This window comes from Oncorhynchus tshawytscha, linkage group LG13, assembly GCF_018296145.1.
Source record: "Oncorhynchus tshawytscha isolate Ot180627B linkage group LG13, Otsh_v2.0, whole genome shotgun sequence".
In the NCBI taxonomy this organism is placed as follows: domain Eukaryota; kingdom Metazoa; phylum Chordata; class Actinopteri; order Salmoniformes; family Salmonidae; genus Oncorhynchus; species Oncorhynchus tshawytscha.
The window spans coordinates 23,276,783-23,300,581 of NC_056441.1; the positions used below are offsets into that span (position 1 = coordinate 23,276,783).

At 43.8% G+C, this 23,799-nt stretch overlaps 1 protein-coding gene across 4 annotated transcripts in view; it reads right to left on the reverse strand.

Moving 5' to 3' along the window:
* Positions 1 to 718: 718 nt before the first annotated feature.
* LOC112264508 (growth factor receptor-bound protein 10) overlaps positions 719 to 23,799 on the reverse strand; it is a 61,432-nt gene continuing 38,351 nt past the window's right edge. Inside the window, exons 1-13 of one of the 4 annotated variants that reach the window (XM_042295431.1) lie at positions 17,707 to 17,921; positions 15,283 to 15,439; positions 13,885 to 14,000; positions 12,763 to 12,837; positions 8,994 to 9,131; positions 8,748 to 8,858; positions 6,325 to 6,423; positions 6,135 to 6,212; positions 5,915 to 6,031; positions 5,715 to 5,781; positions 2,319 to 2,406; positions 2,098 to 2,191; positions 719 to 1,921 (exon numbers count right to left, since the gene is read on the reverse strand). In XM_042295431.1, coding sequence (XP_042151365.1) covers positions 1,775 to 1,921; positions 2,098 to 2,191; positions 2,319 to 2,406; positions 5,715 to 5,781; positions 5,915 to 6,031; positions 6,135 to 6,212; positions 6,325 to 6,423; positions 8,748 to 8,858; positions 8,994 to 9,131; positions 12,763 to 12,837; positions 13,885 to 14,000; positions 15,283 to 15,439; positions 17,707 to 17,751 — 1,332 coding nt within the window. In that variant the 5' untranslated portion in view covers positions 17,752 to 17,921 and the 3' untranslated portion in view covers positions 719 to 1,774. Of the gene's footprint in view, positions 1,922 to 2,097; positions 2,192 to 2,318; positions 2,407 to 5,714; positions 5,782 to 5,914; positions 6,032 to 6,134; positions 6,213 to 6,324; positions 6,424 to 8,747; positions 8,859 to 8,993; positions 9,132 to 12,762; positions 12,838 to 13,884; positions 14,001 to 15,282; positions 15,440 to 17,706; positions 17,922 to 23,799 lie in introns of those variants that run through there. The other 3 variants (XM_024441160.2, XM_042295430.1, XM_024441161.2) reach the window with 3 other exon arrangements.

Here is a 23,799-nt window from a genome sequence, read left to right on the forward strand (position 1 = left end):
AGAGCCGGACGTAGCAGGAACAGAGAGTCTGGGGAGCCTTTCAAGACTGAGAGGAAAGGCTCTCCAGCCTCTAATCCAATCTAATCCAATCAGCAGGCTGGGATTTCTTACGCAGAAAGAGAATAGGAAGAGCAGGACAAAAGGAGAAGAAAGAGAGGAGGAAGAGCAGGACAAAGGGAGAAGAAATAGAAGAAGAAGAAGAGCAGGACAAAGGGAGAAGAAAGAGAAGAAGAAGAGCAGGACAAAGGGAGAAGAAAGAGAAGAGGAAGAGCAGGACAAGAGGAGAAGAATGAGAGGAGGAAGAGCAGGACAAGAGGAGAAGAATGAGAGGAGGAAGAGCAGGACAAGAGGAGAAGAATGAGAGGAGGAAGAGCAGGACAAGAGGAGAAGAATGAGAGGAGGAAGAGCAGGACAAGAGGAGAAGAATGAGAGGAGGAAGAGCAGGACAAGAGGAGAAGAAAGAGAGGAGGAAGAGCAGGACAAGAGGAGAAGAATGAGGAAGAGGAAGAGGAAGAGCAGGACAAGAGGAGAAGAAAGAGAGAGGAAGAGCATGACAAGAGGAAAGAAGAATGAGAAAGAGGAGAAGAATGAGGAGGAAGAGCAGGACAAGAGGAGAAGAGCAGAACATGAGGAGCAGAAAGAGGAAGAGCAAACATGAGGAGCAGGACAGAGAGGAAGAGCAGGACATGAGGAGCAGAGAAGAGCAGGACAAAAGAGAGGGAAGAGCAGAACATGAATGAGGAGGAAGAGCAGGACATGAAAGAGAAGGAAGAGCAGAACATGAGGAGCAGAAAGAGAGGAGGAAGAGCAGGTTGAGAAGGAGCATTCAGCTTCATTCAGTTTACAAGAGAACTGTAGGCTGTCTGTTCAGAAGTGCAAATAGTTCTGCAACAGTAATACAACATCATCGCAATGCCATCAGCTCTGACAGGCAAGTTCACATCTCAAACAATCACCTGCCACTTCATACAAACAGCCAACACAGTTTGCTTTTGTTCTGTTTGTTGTTAGCTTTTTCTCTTCCTAGTGGCCGTGTATAAAGTATCGTAGATAGAGTGAGATGGTTGGTCCAATAAGGAAAGCAGAGGAAGGGCATGATGCCCCCAGGCAACATCATGTTTCAGGATACCCCCCAGGCAACATCACGCTTCAGGATGCCCCCCAGGCAACGTCACGCTTCAGGATGCCCCCCAGGCAACGTCACGCTTCAGGATACCCCCCAGACAACGTCACGCTTCAGGATGCCCCCAAGACAACGTCAGCCAGATGGCAGCATGAAGCATCAGGTGATCAGCTTATAAAGACTGGACTGCACAGGTTGATTTTTACACATGGTCAATCGTTGTGATCGATTCGATCCCTGATGATCAATAAAGAAGTGCGGGGAAACCAGCCCCCTGTCTATCGTCTGTCTGAGGTGGGTGAAGGAGGAGGAAACAGGGGCCTGGTTGGATCCACAGATTACTATAGGACACCACATGTCTGTTTGTCTGACGATTTATCTATCTGTGTGGCCACTTTCCAATTCCCCCCCCAAAAAAAGTGTGCAATTGTTCACTACCCCTCATGCATTTTAAAAGCAATGGTGTAACTAAGCATGTACCATCAGCTTCCAACACTCCATTCCTTTCAAATCCACAAGGAACGAGTGAATAAGTGCACACTTGACGAGCTAGTGAACAAGGGGTAGAGAATTTAACTGCAGACAGAGGGTAGTTTAGTGAGATCAGAGGGCAGGCGTATGGTTCATGGGTCAGAGGTCAGGGGTGAAGGGTCACAAGGCAACGGCGGTACAGGGGTGTTTGAGCTTGCAGGGCAGCACCCCTCTGTTGAGCTGGTAGAACTCCACCAGGTGGATCAGGTCTGTGAACTTGGTGGAGCCATCATCCAAACTGAACAACATCTGACCTTCCTCTTCACACTGTGAGAGAGAGAGAGAGAGAGAGAGAGAGAGAGAGAGAGAGAGAGGAGACAATATACAATACCGTTGAGAAGGAGGCAGGAGATAGGATGTGAGAGCAAACTGAGATGGAGCCAAATTGGATGAACAAGAAGGAAGTGGAACCGAATAGAGGTAGATGAGTATAAAGAACTGACCGGTAGGATCTGGAAGTGTCTGATCTTCTGGTGGTGGCACAAGGTCAGGACAAATGCCTTGGGGTTACTTTGACTGTCTCTCAGCAGGAACAACCTGACACACCCACACATAAAACATTTTCACTTATGCTGTACATCTATACATAGGGATGGTCTGTGGGTACTAGGATGGATGGATGGGAGGGTGGCTTAAGAAGGATAATACAGCTTCTAAGCCTTACCCGTCTACTTGTCCTTGTTGCATGATCATCTTGTGGGACTCTTCTCTAATGATGCGACCATGGAACCATAGCTGTGTTCTGTGGATCACTGAAAGACAACATCAGGTTTCAGGTGTCTGAAAGATATTTTCGGCTTTCAATGTATAAACACAAGATGTGCACTATACAGCTTTACACATGCAGAGATACAAGCAGCCTGCATCCAAAATGGCACCCTTTCCCTATATAGTGTTCTTCTTATGTCCAGGGCCCATAAGTAGTGCACAATGAAGGAAATAGGGTGCCATTTGGGAGGTAACCACAGATATAGGAACTGCTTCATATCCCACTTGTTACACAAGTTGTTACTACACAATACACTCCATTAAATCAACCCTTAACCGACAATGCAGTTTTAAGTAAAAAGTGAATTAAGTAAAAAATCTATTTAAAATAACACAATTAAAGAGCAGTAGTAAAATAACAGTAGCGAGGCTAAACAGAGAGTAGAAGCAGCGTAAAGGGGGGGGGGGGAGAGACAATGCAAATAGTTTTGGTAGCCATTTGATTAGCTGTTCAGAAGTCTTATGACTCGGGGGTAGACGCTGTTAAGAAGAATTTTGGACCTAGACTAGGCGCTCCGGTACTGCATGCTGTGCGGTAGCAGAGAGAACAGTCTATGACTACGTTGGCTGGAATCTTTGACAATTTTTAGGGCCTTCATCTGACACCGCCTGGTATAGAGGTCCTGGGACGGCAGGAAGCTTGGCCCCAGTGAGATACTGGGCCGTACGCACAACCCTCTGTAGTGCCTTGCGGTCAGAGGCCGAGCAGTTGCCATACCAGGCAGTGATGCAACCAGTGAGGATGCTCTCGATGGTGCAGCTGTAGAACCTTTTGAGGATCTGAGGACCCATGCCAAATCTTTTCAGTCTCCTGAAGGGGAATAGGCTTTGTCATGCCATTGTCACGACTGTCTTGGTGTGTTTGGACCATGATTGTTTGTTGGTGATGTGGACACCAAGGAACTTGAAGCTCTCAAGCTAGTCCACTACAGTTCCGTTGATGACAATGGGGGCGTACTCAGTCCTCCTTTTCCTGTAGTCATCAACAATCATCTCCATTGCCTTGATCACATTGAGGGAGAGGTTGTTATCCTGGCACGACACGGCCAGGTCTCTAACCTCCTCCCTATAGGCTGTCTCATCGTTGTCGGTGATCAGGCCTACCACTGTTGTGTCGTCGGCAAACTTAATGATGGTGTTGGAGTCGTGCCTGGCCATGCAGTCATGGGTGAACAAAGAGTAGAGGAGGGGACTGAGCACGCACCCCTGAGGGGCCCCCGTGTTGTGGATTAGCGTGGCAGATGTATTGTTACTTACCCTTACCACCCGGGGGTGGCCTATCAGCAAGTCCAGCATCCAGTTGCAGAGGGAGGTGTTTAGTCCCAGGGTGGAGTGCAATAGAGATTGCATCATCTGTGGATCTGTTGGGGTGGTGATGCAAATTGGAGTGGGTCTAGGGTATCTGGGATAATGGTGTTGATGTGATCAACCTTTCAAAGCACTTCATGGCTACAGATGTGAGAGCTTCGGGTCAGTAGTCATTTAGGCAGGTTACCTTAGTGTTCTTGGGTGCAGGGACTATGGTGGTCTGCTTGAAATATGCTGTCAGGGAGAGGTTGAAAATGTCAGTGAAGACACTTGCCAGTTGGTCAGTGCATGCTCGGAGTACACTTCCTGGTAACCCGTCTGAACCTGCGGCCTTTTGAATGTTGACCTGTTTAAAGGTCTTACTCACATCGGCTACGGAGAGCGTGATCACACAGTCGTCCGGAACGGCTGATGCATGCTTCAGTGTTGCTTGCAGGCATAGAAGTTATTTAGCTCATCTGGTAGGCTCGTGTCACTGGACAGCTCGTGGCTGTGCTTTCCTTTGTCGTCTGTAATAGTTTGCAAGCCCTGCCACATCCGACGAGCGTTGGAGCCGGTGTAGTATGATTCAATCTTAGTCCTGTATTGATGCTTTGCCTGTTTGATGGTTCATCGGAGGGCATAGCAGGATTTCTTATAAGCGTCCGGGTTAGAGTCCCGCTCCTTGAAAGTGGCAGCTCTACCGTTAAACTCTGTGCGATGTCGCCTGTAATCCATGCCTTCTGGTTGGGTATGTACGTACGGACACTGTGGACGACATCGTCGTCGATGCACTTATTGATGAAGCCAGTTACTGATGTGGTGGACTCCTCAATGCCATTGGAAGAATCTGTGCAAGAAAAACAGTCCTGTAGCTGAGCATCTGCGTCATCTTACCGAGTCACTGGTGCTTCCTGCTTTAATTTTAGCATGTAAGCAGGAATCAGGAGGATAGAGTTATGGTCAGATTTGCCAAATGGAGGGCGAGGGAGAGCTTTGTACACATCTCTGTGTGTGGAGTAAATGTGGCCTAGAGTTATTTTTCCTCTGGTTGCACATTTAACATGCTGATAGAAATGAGCTATAAATGGATTTAAGTTTCCTTGCATTAAAGTCCGTGGCCACTAGGGGCGCTGCCTCTGGATGAGTGTTTTCCTGTTTACTTATGGCGGAATACAGCTCATTGAGTGTGGTCTTATTGCCAGCATTGGTTTGTGGTGGTAAATAGACAGCTATGAACAATATAGATGAAAACTCTCTTGGTAAATAGTGTGGTCTACAGCTTATCATGAGATACTCTATCTCAGGCGAGGAAAACCTTAATATTAGATTTTGTGCACCAGCTGTTGTTTACAAATATACACAGACTGCCACCCCATGTCTTACTTGAGGCAGCTGTTCTATCTTGTCGATGCAGCGTAAACCCTTCAAGCTGTAGGTTATCCGTGTTTATCTTTCAGCCATGACTCGTGAAACATAAGATGTTACAGTTTTTAATGTCCCGTTGGTAGGATATTCATGATCGTAGCTTGTCTATTTTGTTATCCAATGATTGTACGTTGGCTAATAGGATTGATGGTGGAGGCAGATTACACACTCGCCGTCGGATCCTTACAAGGTACCCAGACCAAAATCCCAGATCTCTCCGTCTCTTTCACATGCGAATGACAGGGATTTGGGCCTTGTCGGGTGTCTGAAGTAAATTCTTTGCGTTCGACAAGTTAAAGAAAAAATCTTTGTCCAGTACGAGGTGAGTAATCGCTGTCCTGATATACAGAAGCTATTTTCGGTCATAAGAGACAGTGGCATAAACATTATGTACAAAATAAGTCACAAATAACAATAGCACAATTGGTTATGAGTCCTTAAAACGGCAGCCATCTCCTCCGGCGCCATCTAGCATTACTAAGTATTTATGAAGTTACTGTTAAATGTTGTTACTAGTGTAATTATTACAGTACTACTATCCATGTATACGAGCAAAGTAATGTAAAGTGTAGGGTACCTGAGCTGAGAGAAGATGGGTGGAGGAGGCTGGGACTGCCCAGAGCATTCATACGGTGACCACGTTTCTGATGGCAGGAAAGATTTAAAATTAAAAAAACTATTTTAGATTCAGAATGACAGAAGTACACCTTCTTCTTAGTCTGAGTTTCCCAATCTTCCATCCCATCCACTTCCTCTCCTTCCTACTCTTCTCCTCACCCTCCATGTCTGTCCCTCCTCCACCGCGGCACTCTGTGCTTCCAGAGGGTTCTCTATGACGCGTCCCGTCCTGCCAGAGAAGTCCATGGCCACCAGAGAGTTCTCAGACACACTCCTCTACAGAGACAGAGAACTTGTCTGAGCCACACTACCGCTCTCCAATAGATTCTAGTTTGCTTAAATAGAGTAGGGAATAGAAACATGTGAATAGGAATCTTACCACAGGAGTAGAGAAGTGTGAGACAGGAGACTTCCGCTGCTGGGGACTCTTGTAGTTCTGATACAGTAATATCCCATACTGTCAAAACAGAACATATATGTAGCGCACAACAAAATACATTTTCAAGTAATAAATATAAATGAAACATCATTTATACAGAAGATTCTGTGAGAGTGTGTTTGTACTGTACCTTTAACAGTCTGAAGGCAGTCATCCAGCAGGTTCTGCTCTGTTCATCTTCTGCGCACAGCATCCTCAGCTCCTTGCACTCACTCCTCACCTTACTGGGCTGTCAATCAAACAATCAGCCAATCATTGAACCTTACTGGGCTGTCAATCAAACAATCAAATGTTCAGTTAGACAACCCGTCAGCCAGTATTCACTAAATCTAGAACTAGATATTGTTTGAAGCTCTTTAATATTCTCTCCAACTAAGATCACTGCCCGGTATGGCAACTGCTTGGCATCCGATCGAAAGGAGCTCCAGAGGGTAGTGCAGACAGCCCAGTACATCACTGGGGTCGAGCTCCCTGCCATCCAGGACCTCTATACCAGTCGGTGTCAGTTGAAGGCCCTAAAAATTGCCAAAGACTCCAGCCATCCAAGCCATAGACTGTTGTTTCTGCTACTGCACGGCAAGCGGTACTGATGCACCCATAATACGTTGCATGGACTCATTCTGGTGGGCACTAATAGTGTTTAACATAGTGTTTTTGAATGACTACCTCGTCTCTGTACCCCACACAAGCAATTATCTGTAAGGTCCCTCAGTCGAGCAGTGAATTTCAAACACAGATTCAACCACCAAGTCCAGGGAGGTTTAACAATGCCTCGCAAATAAGGGCACCTATTTGTTAAAAAAAGGAAAAGAAAGTCTAACCTTTATTTAACTAGGTAAGTCAGTTAGGAACAAATTCTTACTTACTGTGACAGCCTACCCCCCTGGCCAAACAATCCCCTAACCCGGACGACGCTGGGCCAATTGTGCGCCGCCCTATGGAACTCTCGATCACGGACGGTTGTGACACAGCCTGGGATCAAACCAGGGTCTTTAGTGACGCCTCTAGCACTGCAATGCAGTGCCTTAGTCCGCTGCGTCACTCGGAAGACACTGAATACTCCTTTGAACATGGTGAAGTTATTAATTACACTATAGATGGTATATCAATACACCCAGTTTTACTACAAATATGATTTAAAAAAAAGATTTAACCTTTTTAACTAGTCAAGTCAGTTAAGAACATATTCTTATTTACAATGACGGCCTAAGATACAAGCATCCTTCCTAACTTAGTTGTCAGAGAGAAAGGAAACCGGTCAGGGATTTCACCATAAGGCCAATAAAGACTTTAAAAGTTACAGAGCTTAATGGCTGTGACGGGAGAAAGCTGAGGATGGATCAATAACATTGTAGTTAATCCACAATACTAACCTAATTGACGGAGTGAAAAGAAGGAAGCCTGGACCGAATAACATATTCCAAAACATGTATCCGTTTTGCAACAAGGTACTAAGTAATACTGCAAAAACATTTTGGCAAGGCAATTCACTTTTTTTGTCCTGAATACAAAGTATTATGTTAGGGGCAAATCCAATACAACACACACGGTGTACCATTCTCCATATTTTCGAGCATAGTGGTGGCCGCATCATGTTATGGGTATGCTTGTAATCATTAAGGACTGGGGAGTTTTTCAGGATAAAAAATAAATGGAACAGCGCTAAGTACAGGCAAAATCCTAGATAAAAACCTGGTTCAGTCTGCTTTACACCAGACACTGGGAGATGAATTCACCTTCCAGCAGGACAATAACCTAAAACACAAATCTACACTGGAGTTGCTTACCAAGAAGACCGTTAACATTCCTGAGTGGCCAAGTTACAGTTTTTACTTAAATCTACTTGAAAATGGTTGTCTAGCAATGATCAACCACCAATGACAGAGATTGCAGAATTTTGAAAAAAATTAATGTGCAAATGTTGCACAATCCAGGTGTGGAAAGCTCTTAGAGACTTAACCAGAAAGACTGACTGCTGTTATCGCTGCCAAAGGTGTTTCTACAAATTATTGACTCAGTGGTGTGAATACTTAGGTGAATGAGAAATATCTGTATTTCATTATCCATACATTTGCAAAATAAATAAATAATACATTTTCACTTTGTCATTATGGGGTACTGTGTCTAAATATAAAAAAAAAATATTTAATCCATTTAGAATTCAGGCTGTAACACAAACTGTGGAATAAGTCAAGGGGAATGAATAGTTTCTAAAGGCCAAGATATCGTTACTTATTGTGTATTTATTATTACTTTATTATTACATGTTTTACTATTTCTATTATTTCTCTATTTTCTTTCTCTCTTCATTGTTGGGAAGGGCCCATAAGTAAGCATTGCACTGTCAGTCTACACCGGTTGTTTATGAAGCATGTGACAAATAACAATTGTGTGTCAGGCTCAGTGTGTCCTAGCAGGCCCTGTCCCAGCCTATCCCACTAGGCTGAGCCAGTATAACCTGGTTACCTCCAGGGATAACCCCCGCAGAGGTATACACATTACAGGACTGTCTATCTGCTACCTGGGGCCAGTGTGTGTGAGTGTGTCCCTCACCTTGATACAAAACTGGTAGTCAGTGGGGGCGTTGTGCAGCTTCCTCCCTGTGGTCACTGTGAACACACTACTGTCCTCCAGGTCTGACAACAACTGGAGGTGTCTGGGCTCCTAGAGAGAGGATGGAGGTAGGGAGGAGGTTTGAACAGTCCTTCCTTGGAGTAGTTTCTTTAGTGCAGTGCACTAAACAGATAATTGGGCACTAGGGCAATGAGAAGTCATTTTGGCCACATCCCTTCTTCCTACCTTGGAGGATCCTTTAGTGGAGTAGTAGAGTCCAGAGCGTCTGAGGAACATGGAGAGTCTCTTCCAGGACTTCCTGCCAGACTCCTTCAGATAGAGGAACCCCTGCACCTCCGGACAGCTGCTGGAGTTTAGGAAGTTCTGTACCAAAACACACACGGGAGTGAGTAAGGACTCTCTGGAATGTGTGCGTGTGCTTGTGGATGTGGAGGTGGGGATAGAGGTGTGCATATGTGTACATGCACAGGTCAACATTCACAAGGCCGCGGGGCCAGACGGAATACCAGGACATGTGCTCCGGGCATGTGCTGACCAACTGGCAGGTGTCTGCACAGACATTTTCAACATGTCCCTGATTGAGTCTGTAATACCAAAATGTTTCAAGCAGACCACCATAGTTCCTGTGCCCAAGAACACTAAGAACACATGAAATGCTTTGAAAGGCTGGTAATAGCTCACATTAACACCATTATCTCAGAAATCCTAGAGCCACTCCAATTTGCATACCCCCATACACATCCACAGATGATGTAATCTCTATTGCACTCCACACTGTGGAGAATGCTATTCATTGACTACAGCTCAGCGTTCAACACCATATTACCCTCAAAACTCATCACTAAGCTAAGGATGGGACTAAACACCTCCCTCTGCAACTGGATCCTGGACTTCCTGACAGGCCACCCCCAGGTGGAGAGGGTAGGTACAACACATCTGCCATGCTGATCCTCAACACTGGAGCCCCTCAGGGGTGCGTGCTCAGTCCCCTCTACTCCACCCCAGTCATAGACTGTTCTCTTTACTACCGCATGGCAACCCCCAAGCCATAAGACTCCTGAACATGCACTCAAATGGCTACCCGGACTATTTGCATTGTCCCGACACCCCCAACCCCTCTTTTACACTGCTGTTACTCTCTGTTTATCATATATGCATAGTCAGTTTAACTATACATCCATGTACATACTACCTCAATTAGCCCGACTAACCGGTGCCCCCACACATTGGTTACCCGGACTATCTGCATTGTGTTCCGCCCACCACCAACCCCTCTTTTACGCTACTGCTACTCTCCGTTTATCATACATACATAGTCACTTTAACCATATCTACATGTACCTACTACCTCAATTAGGCCGACTAACCGGTACCTGTATATAGCCTCGCTACTGTATATAGCCTCGCTACTGTATATAGCCTCTCTACTATATATAGCTTCACTACTGTATATAGCCTCGCTACTGTATATAGCTTCACTACTGTATATAGCCTCGCTACTGTATATAGCCTCACTACTGTATATAGCCTCACTACTGTATATAGCTTCGCTACTGTATATAGCCTCGCTACTGTATATAGCCTCACTACTGTATATAGCCTCACTACTGTATATAGCCTCGCTACTGTATATAGCCTCGCTACTGTATATAGCCTCACTACTGTATATAGCCTCACTACTGTATATAGCCTCTACTATATATAGCTTCACTACTGTATATAGCCTCGCTACTGTATATAGCTTCACTACTGTATATAGCCTCGCTACTGTATATAGCCTCTACTATATATAGCTTCACTACTGTATATAGCCTCACTACTGTATATAGCCTCTACTATATATAGCTTCACTACTGTATATAGCCTCGCTACTGTATATAGCCTCGCTACTGTATATAGCCTTCTGTATATAACCTCGCTACTGTATATAACCTCGCTACTGTATATAACCTCGCTACTGTATATAGCCTCACTACTGTATATAGCCTCAATACTGTATATAGCCTCAATACTGTATATAGCCTCACTACTGTATATAGCCTCACTACTGTATATAGCCTCACTACTGTATATAGCCTCACTACTGTATATAGCCTCACTACTGTATATAGCCTCAATACTGTATATAGCCTCAATACTGTATATAGCCTCTACTATATATAGCCTCGCTACTGTATATAGCCTCACTACTTCACTACTGTATATAGCCTCACTACTGTATATAACCTCCTACTGTATATAACCTCGCTACTGTATATAGCCTCACTACTGTATATAGCTTCACTACTGTATATAGCCTCGCTACTGTATATAGCCTCGCTACTGTATATAGCCTCACTACTGTATATAGCTTCACTACTGTATATAGCCTCACTACTGTATATAGCCTCACTACTGTATATAGCCTCGCTACTGTATATAGCCTCGCTACTGTATATAGCCTTGCTACTGTATATAGCCTCTACTATATATAGCTTCACTACTGTATATAGCCTCGCTACTGTATATAGCTTCACTACTGTATATAGCCTCGCTACTGTATATAACCTCGCTACTGTATATAACCTCCCTACTGTATATAGCTTCACTACTGTATATAGCTTCACTACTGTATATAGCCTCGCTACTGTATATAGCCTCTACTATATATAGCTTCACTACTGTATATAGCCTCACTACTGTATATAGCCTCTACTATATATAGCTTCACTACTGTATATAGCCTCGCTACTGTATATAGCCTCGCTACTGTATATAGCCTCGCTACTGTATATAACCTCGCTACTGTATATAACCTCGCTACTGTATATAACCTCGCTACTGTATATAGCCTCACTACTGTATATAGCCTCAATACTGTATATAGCCTCAATACTGTATATAGCCTCAATACTGTATATAGCCTCGCTACTGTATATAGCCTCACTACTGTATATAGCCTCACTACTGTATATAGCCTCACTACTGTATATAGCCTCACTACTGTATATAGCCTCAATACTGTATATAGCCTTGCTACTGTATATAGCCTCTACTATATATAGCTTCGCTACTGTATATAGCCTCGCTACTGTATATAGCTTCACTACTGTATATAGCCTCGCTACTGTATATAACCTCCCTACTGTATATAACCTCGCTACTGTATATAGCCTCACTACTGTATATAGCTTCACTACTGTATATAGCCTCGCTACTGTATATAGCCTCGCTACTGTATATAGCCTCACTACTGTATATAGCTTCACTACTGTATATAGCCTCACTACTGTATATAGCCTCGCTACTGTATATAGCCTTGCTACTGTATATAGCCTCTACTATATATAGCTTCACTACTGTATATAGCCTCGCTACTGTATATAGCTTCACTACTGTATATAGCCTCGCTACTGTATATAACCTCGCTACTGTATATAGCCTCGCTACTGTATATAACCTCGCTACTGTATATAGCCTCACTACTGTATATAGCCTCACTACTGTATATAGCCTCGCTACTGTATATAGCCTCACTACTGTATATAGCTTCACTACTGTATATAGCCTCACTACTGTATATAGCCTCACTACTGTATATAGCCTCGCTACTGTATATAGCCTCACTACTGTATATAGCCTCACTACTGTATATAGCCTCGCTACTGTATATAGCCTCACTACTGTATATAGCCTCACTACTGTATATAGCTTCACTACTGTATATAGCCTCACTACTGTATATAGCCTCACTACTGTATATAGCCTCACTACTGTATATAGCCTCGCTACTGTTAGTTTTCACTGTCTTTTTACTGTTTCACCTAATACATATTTTTTACTTAAACATCGCACTGTTGGTTAGGGCCTATAAAATAAGCATTTCACTGTAATAAGCATTTCACTGTAAGGTCGCACTATTTGCATTGTTACACCTGTTGTATTCGGTGCGAGTGACAAATAAACTTTGATTTTATGTGTGTGTGCTAATGCATGTGGTGTAACAGTACTCCACCTGTAAGAGCTGTGACTGGGGGATGGAGCCGTTAGATACCTGACACCATGCCACCATCTGCTCCGGAAAGAAGTTCTGGAGAGAGATAGAGATAGAGAGATAGAGGGACAGATAGAGGGAGAGAGATAGAGAGAGAGAAATAGAGAAAGAGAGAGAAAAAGAGAGAGAGAGAAAATAGAGAGAGAGAGAAAAAGAGAGAGAGAGAGAGAGAAATAGAGAGAGAGAGAGGATAGATAGAGAGAGAGAGAGAGAGAGAGAGAGATAGAGAGAGGGATAGAGAGAGGGATAGAGGGAGATAGAGAGAGAGGGAGAGAGAGAGGGATAGAGAGAGATAGAGAGATAGAGGAGAGAGAGAGAGAGAAAAGAGAAATAGAGAGAGAGAGAGAGATAGAGGGAGAGAGAGATAGAGGGAGAGATAGAGGGAGAGATAGAGGAGAGAGAGAGATAGAGGGAGAGATAGAGGGAGAGAGAGAGAGAGAGAGATAAAGAGAGAAAGAGAGAGAGAGAGAGAGAGGAGAGAGAGAGAGAGAGAGAGAGAGAGAGAGAGAGAGAGAGAGAGGAGAGAGAGAAAGAGAGGGAGAGAGAGAAAGAGAGAGAGAGATAGAGGGAGAGAGAGAGAGAGATAGAGGGAGAGATAGAGAGAGAGGGAGAGAGAGAGAGAGAGGGAGAGAGAGAGAATGAAAGGAGAGAATACAGAAGAATGGGAGATACTTCAGGGACTTCAGTATCACATTAGTGATGGAACTACTATTAAGAGGGTGTGTGAGAGAATGAGAGAGAGAGGGGAGATGAGAGAAGAGAGAGAGAGGAAGGAAGGAGTGAGAGTAGTTGAGAGAGGGTAGAAGGAGAGAGAGAGGATAGAGGAGAGAGAGAGAGATGGAGGAAGGAGAGAGAGGGACATGGAGAGAAGAGAGCGATCCAGAGTAGATGCAGTATGATCTCACCCCCTGACGTAATTCCTTGGTGAGCGCTCATATATACACCCCCTACCTTTTGTGTGATCGACATGGTAGTTTTACTGAAGTCATTACCAAAGCTCTGAGGTGAGGTCACTCCCTCTTACTGAATCACCTCAGGCAGTGTGTGCGACGGAGTGTGCGCACGTGTGGACAGAGGACTCACCAGGGGGTTCCTGAAGAATTCATACTTGGCATAGTTCTTCCTGAAGAGGAATTTACTGTCGCTGGTCATAGAGGCTTGAACCTGAACCACCAACTCATGGTCCTCCAGACAGCGCTCTGCAGAGGGGAGGGGGAGAAGGGGAGGAAGAGGGAGAATAGAGAGATCAGCCATTAGCCCATTTATTTGCATTGTTACAGTTGGTTATCACACTTGTTTCGAGTATCTGAACTGCCACTGGAAAAGAGAGGAGGGAAGAGATTGGTAGGCTGTGAGCACGCGTGAGAGAGAAGCAGGTTTTGGCATTGCAGTAGGATGATGTCATATATTTTACTTGATTGGACAGAGAAGCCGAGCCCAGTTCTCCTGTCCTCTCCCTCTCCTTTCACCCTAACACCCAATCCCCTCCCTCCGTCTCTCAGCTCCATCCCTCCCTTTGTCTCGCCCTCTTCTTCTCATCCATTTCTCTGCCTCTCACTCTCCCTCCTTTCCTCTTCCGTCCGTCCCTCCCTCTCTAACTCTGTCTCCCCTCCCTCTAACTCATCCCCCTGTCAAAGCACAGTCAGAAATAACTGTAGTTTGTATAAAAAGCTGAAGTTGACTATTGAGAGTAATAGACCTCATATATTGTTAATGCTCTCTATTTTGATGTATAGGCTAGAAGTGTGTGTTCTACTTTCTCGCTCTCTTGATCTTGAGATCACATGACTCCAGCTGATTGGAGACCCAGATTGACACGTTCCAGGACGGACACACACATACACACACAGTGCTAAAACCCACAGTTGCTCAAAAAGGATTGAGCCCATACCGTGCCTCACTGCTGGTTAACACAGAGCTCAAGGTGTGTGTGTGTCTACGCCACTCTGTCCTGGCGTCTAGCAGGGGAATTTCCTGTTGAAGTAGAAGGACAGAGCTGATTGTCTGAGCTGTCTGGGGGCTCGACCAATGCAGCCCTGGGATTGGCTGTTTGCTGCATTGGCCTGATACTGACACCGTGCCTCTGCACCCTTCCCCCTCTCCCTCTCCACCCCTTCCCTTCCCTTCCCTTTCTCTGCGCTCCTCTCACATACAGTTTTTCCAGAAATTACGATGATCTACCAAGTATAAAACAGTCTTCTATTCCAGTAACAGTCAGTAGAGATAGGAAAGCCTGGTGGAAAACAGGATAGAGAATAAGAGGGAGGCAATAAAACCACACTAAAAAGGTGAGGCAATAAAACCACACTAAAAAGGTGAGGCAATAAAATCACACCAAAAAGGTCACAGAAGGTTAAACAGAACTGTGGATTTTATGTGATTGAAGCTTTTAGGTAGCTAGAATCTACAGTATATGCTTCCCCAACCTTAACACACTCAATGCTCGCACACACACACACACACACACACACACACACACACCGAGGCCCAGTAGTGGGTGATGCTCCACCAGGCTCCAGCTGTTGTCGTCCAGACAGTGGCTCTTATAGACCAGGAGCTGACACACGTCTCTGGCCCTCATATCAGCTGGCACCTCCACCACCTTCCCTGCTCCATCCTCACTGTACACCTTGATGATCTGCACACACACACACACACACACACACACACATATATATATAAAAACAATATGACACCGTCCCTGCCCCATCATCACTGTTCACCATTATTTGAATGAAAGGTCACAAAATACATTTCCAGTCATTTACAAACAAGCCAGTTTAAAGAGCATTGGGAACATGAAGGTCCGGTTAAGCGTTAAGCCTGGCCCACGGACTAAAAAGCATGCTCAATATGACTAGGCTTAATCTGTGTCCAGGGAGTTGGCATATAGAGCTGCTAAAGACTTTCCTCCTGAGCTCAAACTAACAATGCAACTATAATGCATTATGATGGAGTTATAACACATCGTAAGACTTGTCATAAGCATGACTGTCTGCCTTATATTCATGTCATAATAATCCAGACTAAATAACGGCCATTGTGAGTCAGTTGAAATGTTAATAAAACAGGTTAAGCCTAGTCCTGATCTCCAATGAGCTGTTAGACTTAGTCCTACTGTGTGTCTGTTTCTCAGACTGACACACACACACACACACACACACACACACACACACACACTATCCGTTCTACGTACTATCCAGATGGTTGAATCCGGATCCTGTGGTACAGACTGTTCTCTCTGCTATTGCATGGCAGGCAGTACCAGCCCGCCAAGTCTAGGTCCAAAAGGCTCCTCAACAGCTTCTACTCCCAAGCCATAAGACTGTTGAACAACTAATCAAATGGCTACCCGGACTATTTACATTGACTTCCCCCTGCAACTCAATGTTTATTATCTATGCATAGTTACTTTACCCCTACCTACATGTACATATTACCTCAATTACCTCGACTAACCTGTACCCCGGCACATTGACTCGGTACCGGTACCCCCTGTATATAGCCTCGCTAATGTTATTTTATTGCGTTACTTTTTTCACTTTAGGTAATTTAGTATATATTTTCTTCACTCTTATTTTTCTTAAAACTACATTGTCAGTTAAGGGTTTGTAAGTAAGCATTTCACAATATTCGGCACAAGTGACAAATATAATATAATTTGATGTAAATGAGGATATTCTCGAATGCTGACCATGACCTACGTTTCTCGTCAGAAAAACGGTTGACTCGTGATTACACATACGCACCTGAACATACACATTTAACAATATGCCTGAGACACACACACACACACACACACACACACATACTCTACCAGTCAAAAGTTTTAGAACACCTACTCATTCAAGGGTTCGTCTCTATTTTTTACTTTTTTTCTACATTGTATAATAATAGTCAAGACGTCAAAACTATGAAATAACACATGGAATCATATAGTAACAAAAAAAAAGTATTAAACAAATCTAAATATATTTTATATTTGAGATTCTTCAAATAGCCACCCTTTATTTCATCGTTTTCATGTCTTCACTATTGTTCTACAATGTAGAAAATAGTAAAAAATAAAGAAAAACACTTGAACGAGTAGGTGTTCTAAAACTTTGACCGGTAGTGTACATATATACCTCTGAGATATATGCACTAGACATATGCCTGAAAATATACATACATTCACATAAACATACACAGTACTCACACTTAAAAATACACATACGCACCTAACGATATACACACAAAAATTCACGCCTCAAAAACACACCCACATTTACTGTGCACACATACACCTGTGAGCAAAACCCTATTGATAGAGATATCTCTACCTAACCATCTCTCCATCCTAATCTTCTTCCTCCCAGCAGGGAAGTGTGTTTGTGTGTGTAAGGGTGGGTGTGAGCGTGTGGTGTGTGTCCGCAGAAAATGTGCCTAAATTTCCATCATTAAGTTTTATCCCCAAACCCATCAAGACACGACACTAGAAACAAGTCCAGAGTAGAACACAGAATCACACGACACTACAAACATCATAGTAGAACACAGAATCACACAACAATAGAAACAACTTCACGGTAGAACACAGAGAATCACAGGACACCAAAAATGACGCCACAGCTCTCTCTGCCTCCTCCTTCCACCGTCCCAGCCCAGTGCCCGGGCTGTGTCTTGACCATTACAGGACAGGACAGAGACAGGACAGCAGAGAACACAAAGGGTATGCACTGGAAAGGAGACGCCAGAAACAAAAGAAGAAAAGTATTTATTGCGTCTCGTAGTAGTTTGAGAAAGTTTCTAAATGTGGAATGTCATCACCGCTAAAGTTCTACACCCACACACACACACACACTCTACCCACACACACACACTCTACCCACACACAAGCTACCCACTACACACAAACATGCTTACCTCTACAGCCTGAAAGAGGCAACAGTCAGGAGAGCACGATGGCATTTTCACACTGAGCCTCACTTTACTGAGACAGAGAGAGTGGAGTGAGAGAAAGAGGGAGGGATAAGGGGAAGGAGGGGAAGCGAGGGAGTGACTGAGAGGTAAAGTGAACACGAGATTGGCAGAGGGAGAAGGAGCGATGGAGGGGACATTGAAATAGAACAAGGAATATTGGTGGGGGAGAGAGATGGAGTGAGGATAGGGGGAATGAAAAGGAGAGCGAGAGAGAGAGAGAGAGAGAGAGAGAGGAGAGCACTTCCTCTCATGCTGGGCAGGATAATGCCTGAATGCTCCTCTGTCTAAGACTCAGCCAGTGGATTAGTGCGGTGTGTGTGTTTGTGTGTGTGCGTCATGCGTGCAGAGAATTCACTTCATGTCACACACAGCGTACAAACAAATGCATGCACACACACACACAGACCCAGTCATAGTCACGCATCTCCAAACATTTTCTAGCTGCCTCACGGTTTCAATTTCTCTTATCAGACCAACCTTCCCCCTTTGTTTTCTTCCCTCCCACTCTATTCTCCTCTCCATTCCAGCCCTCCTCTCCTCTACAGATGGGTGTGAGATGGAGGGATGAAGGGTTAGGTATGGAGCAGTGTGAGGAACAGATGTCTGTTGTCTTTCATGGGGCTGTGGGGGAGAAACAGTTTGGTCACTAGTTAAAGTGGAAGAGTCTGTAAAGAGTTCTTTAGTTTTAGACTGGGATCACGTGTCAGCTATAAGGGCTGGCAGACAGGAGAGGGGGGGGCGAGAGAGACTGGCGATTGCTCAGCTATTCTGCTGAGAGAAAATGGAAGATAAAGTGGAGAGAGGGAGGGGGGGGGATTAAGAGAGGGAGGGGGGATTAAGAGAGGGAGGGGGGATTAAGAGGGAGAGAGACAGTGAGTGACAAATCATTTGATATTTATTTAGATTCTAGTTTATTATCCATTTATTCATTCATTTATTATTTTAGTTTAAACTGAATAAAATCTAGCAATTATTCAAGTGTATGAATTGTAAATAACAATATAAATGAGACTAGTGCTGAGCAATTAGTGCTTTGAGGTCGGTTCAAAAATGGTCGGTTCAAAAATGTGTTATTTGTTTCGTGCTGTTGACGAGCCCAGAGAGCAAATCAAGCCTACCACTGGCCAATCAGATAGCTCAGATCACAGTTTCTGCACTGTTTCCTTGAGCCTATAGACAGGAAAAAGTAGCCTTGAGCGCACAGCAAAGTTGATACCGTGAGATTTAAAAACTTTTAAAACCATGACTAGAGACAGACTCAATGAATACGTTCATGTTTAAAGTTGTTATTCTGTCAAAACAAAACGTTCAACACTTCTAGAAGCCATAAAATGCAAGACAACCAGCACTGCAGCTATAATGAATAGATATAGCAAAGAGTTACAACAAGCTAGATTGCGTTATTATTAGCAGCTTGTCCCTTTTTTTTATATCAAGTAATATTTCACTTTATCTGGACACCGGATTAACACAATGAATTGGTGCATGAGACAGAAATATTGCAGTTATTATAATAATGCGAACTGAATTTCGCCATCAGCTGGTAGACAGTGTCCCCTTTTCTCAGCAGAGGGATGGTGAGTCAGCCTCACAGCCGCTCTCTCCCTCCTCTCAAACCAGGGGCGGAACTTTCACTGGGGACATGTCCCCACCACATTCTGATATAGCATTTTTGTACGCTCCAGTTTTATCATTGGAATGTGATACAAAACGGAGGCATCGGTGTGCTTTAGGACCATGCGGACGCCGCTGTGCGGTTGATAGGCTGTTAAGTGTTTATCTGTCTGGGATTAAATAAATACATAAATACATAACCAGTCAGAAGTTGACACACCTTCTCATTCAAGGGTTTTTCTTTATTTGTACTATTTTCTACATTGTAGATTAATAGTGAAGACATCAAAACGATGAATTAACACATATGGAATCATGTAGTAACCAAAAGACTGCAAAATAAAAATATATTAAAAATTGTAGGTTCTTCGAAGTAGCCACCCTTTGCCTGATAACAACTTTGCACACTCTTGGCATTCTCTCAACCAGCTTCATGAGGTAGTCACCTGGAATGCGTTTCAATTAACATGTGTGCCTTGTTAAAAGTTAATTTGTGGAATTTCTTTCCTTCTTAATGCGTTTGAGCCAATCAGTTGTGACAAGGTAGGGTTGGTATACAGAAGATAGACCTATTTGGTAAAAGACCAAGTCCATATTATGGCAAGAACAGCTCAAATAAGCAAAGAGAAACGAGAGTCCATCATTACTTTAAGACATGAATGTCAGTTAATACGGAACATTTCAAGAATTTTTAAAGTTTCTTCAAGAGCAGTTGCAAAAACCATCAAGCACTATTGTAAACTGGCTCTCATGAGGACCGCCACAGGATTGGAAGACTCAGACTTACCTCTGCTGCAGAGGATAAGTTCATTAAAGTTACCAGCCTCAGATTGTAACCCAAATAAATGCTCACAGAGTTTAAGTAACAGACACATCTCAACATCAACTGTTCAGAGGAGTGAATCAGGCCTTCATGGTCAAATTGCTGCAAAGAAACCACTACTAAAGGACACCAATCAGAAGAGACTTGTTTGGGCCAAGAAACATGAGCAATGGACATTAGACCGGTGAAATTCTGTCCTTTGGTCTGAGGAGTCCAAATTTGAGATTTTTTCCCCAACCGCCGTGTCTTTGTGAGAAACAGAGTAGATGAACAGATCTCCACATGTGTGGTTCCCACCGTGAAGCATGGAGGTGGTGGTGGGATGGTGCTTTGCTAGTTATTTATTTAGAATTCAAGCCACTCTTAGCCAACGTGGCTACCACAGCATTCTGCAGCGATACGCCATCCCATCTGGTTTGCACTTAGTGGGACTATCATTTGTTATTCAACAGGACAATGACCGAACACACACCTCCAGGCTGTCTAAGGGCTATTTGACCAAGAAGGAGAGTGATGGAGTGCTGTATCAGATGACCTGGCCTCTACAATCACCTGACCTCAACCCAATTGAGATGGTTTGTGATGAGTTGGACCACAGAGTGAAGGAAAAGCAGCCAACAAGTGCTCAGCATATGTGGGAACTCCTTCCAGACTCTTGGAAAAGTATTCCTCATTTTTTTATTTTAACTAGGCAAGTCAGTTAAGAACAAATTCTTATTTACAATGACAGCCTACCCCGGCCAAACCCTAACCCGGGCGACGCTGGGCCAATTGTGCTCGGTCCAATGGGACTTCCAATCGCGGCCGGTTGTGATACAGCCTGGAATAGAACCATGGTCTGTAGTGACTCCTCTAGCACTGAGATGCAGTGCCTTAGACCGCTGTGTCACTCGGGAGCCCCCCTTGAATGAGTATGTGTGTCCAAACAATTGACTGGTACTGTATATTTGGACACACCTACTCACTCAAGGGTTTTTCTTAATTTTTACTATTTTCTACATTGTAGAATAACAGGGAAGACGTCAAAACTATGAAATAACACATACGGAATCATGATAAACAAATCTAAATATATTTTATATTTAAGATTAAGATGCCTTGATCTATTACCAGTGTGATCATATACATAACATTTTGAAATCTAATTTCAAAATGGTCTGAGAAGAACAACATTGACAGGGCAATTCAAGCATAGCCAATATGAAGTCATAATGTAATGAGCCTACTACAAACCTCATTGCTACAGCTACTGTTTTTAATATGTTGAAATTGCATAGGCTTATGTTTTTAAGTCATGTTTAAAAAAAATCTGATCAGTAGATCTTGGCTTGCATTTTGATTCAGAAATTTATCTTGACTCAGAAAGGTTGGCGATCACTGTTGTAGTTAATTACCACGTTTTCTGCACAACACTATGTAGAATATTGGCTAGTTGGAAACTACAACTCCCTACTACATCCCACAGTTCGGGCTTGATCAGATTTATCTCGACAGAAACTTCACATTGAGCTCACAGGAAAAAAAAACAGAAATGGAATTCAAATAAATGAACAGACTTTGATCAATTGGTTGTTCAAAAAACAAACAAAACATTTTGTTAATCTCTCAGCACTAAGACAGAGGGACAGAAAGATAGAAAGAGCAAGAGAGGCAGAATGAGAGACAGAAAGATAGAAAGAGCGAGAGAGGCAGAATGAGAGACAGAAAGAAGAAAGAAGTATGTCTGTAATGTAATGTAGTACTGAGTCATAAAAGAGCGAGAGAGGCAGAATCAGAAAGAAAGAAAGAGCTCATGTGAGAGACAGAAAGATAGAAAGAGCGCAGAATGAATGCCAGCTGGCCCAGAATGAGAGACAGAAAGATACAGCCTGGATGAGAACACACAGAATGAGAGACAGAAAGATAGAAAGAGCAAGAGAGGCAGAATGAGAGACAGAAAGATAGAAAGAGCGAGAGAGGCAGAATGAGAGACAGAAAGATAGAAAGAGCGAGAGAGGCAGAATGAGAGACAGAAAGATAGAAAGAGCAAGAGAGGCAGAATGAGAGACAGAAAGATAGAAAGAGCGAGAGAGGCAGAATGAGAGACAGAAAGATAGAAAGAGCACAGAACATAAAATGTTATGTTACAGAAAGATAGAAAGAGCCAGAATGACAGCAAGAGAAAGAGCGAGAGAGGCAGAATGACGTTGTCATAGGTTACATCCAGAATGAGAGACAGAGATGAATATCTGTAATGTGTGTGTACTGAGTCATAAAGACTCATCTTTCACATTACATCTAAACTATTAACATCCTCTTCCACTTCCATCAACCCCTTTCCTCCCGACCCTACACAGACATGCATGCAAGCAAGAACATAAAATGTTATGTTAGAGCCCCACAGCAAGAGAGAGAGAGAGCTCCTGGCTCCTTCCTCCTGTGTGTGTGTCAGTAAAACTTTCTCACATTACATCCCTACCCTCCTGGCTCAATTCCTTCTCCCGACCCTCCTGGCTCCTTCCTCCTACCTCTCCCCGACCCTCCTGGCTCCTTCCTTCTCACTCGGACTTCCTCACACCTCTCCCCGACCCTCCTGGCTCCTTCTTTCTCACTCTGACTTCCTCACACCTCTTCCCGCTCTCCATCTCAGATATCTGACCATGTCATGGAGAGAGAGATGGAAGCGAAGCGTCTAGACATTATGAGCAGGCAGAATTATGTGGTTGTTAGTCTGGGTCAGTGTGTGTGTGTCACACCGAGACGCTCGCTCACACACTCGTGGTCTGAACTTGATTAGAGGCCACAGTTCAGCCTCAAACTCAATTTACCACTTAACTAACCTTGTCTTAACCACACACACGCTGTGGTCTACCCCCTTATCATGACTCAGGCTCTCTAACAGATAAACAGATAATAGATTCCCCCCTTGAAGGAAAAACAGAACTATGTTTTTACATCTTTGTTTTCAAAGGTTTTTCAGCCTCTATTGGATTCAGGGAAGTAGAGCGAAACACATAAATGATGTTAAGTAATAAGGAACACACACACACACAATGATCTTATGGCCTTTATCACCGAACCTTTACATGTAGTAAGGGGAAGAGGGAGGGAGCGAGAGATTGAAGCCAAGGGTTACAGAAACAGTCGTCCACATTTTTATTTGATGTTCTAAAAAAAGACTTGTGCCTCTGGGCTCATTTAAAAGCAAGAATTACATTACAGATAGACTGACTCAATCAATCACACACACGCACACAGATGCCAAAGTAAACCAAGCCAATGAGACAGCAGTGGTGAGGGCAGCTAAGGGCCTGACTGAGACTTGTGCAAGACTGGCCATTCCCATTGTCTGGGAAACTGCCTTCTCACACACACGCCAGCCAGGTCACCTGTGATACAAGTCAGTATTTGACGTCCATCCATGTCTATGGACGTTGGGAGATGAGGTGGAAACTGGCCCCTAGGGACAACAGTGAGTGCTGTTACCGTCTACCTTATGCCTCTGATTCCAAAGGTTGCAAGTTCAAATCCAGCGATGTTATTAATGAGATTTAATGCCTAAACTTAATCTTAACTTACAAATTTGATGTTTAAGAAACATGGATGAACGTCTAATTAGG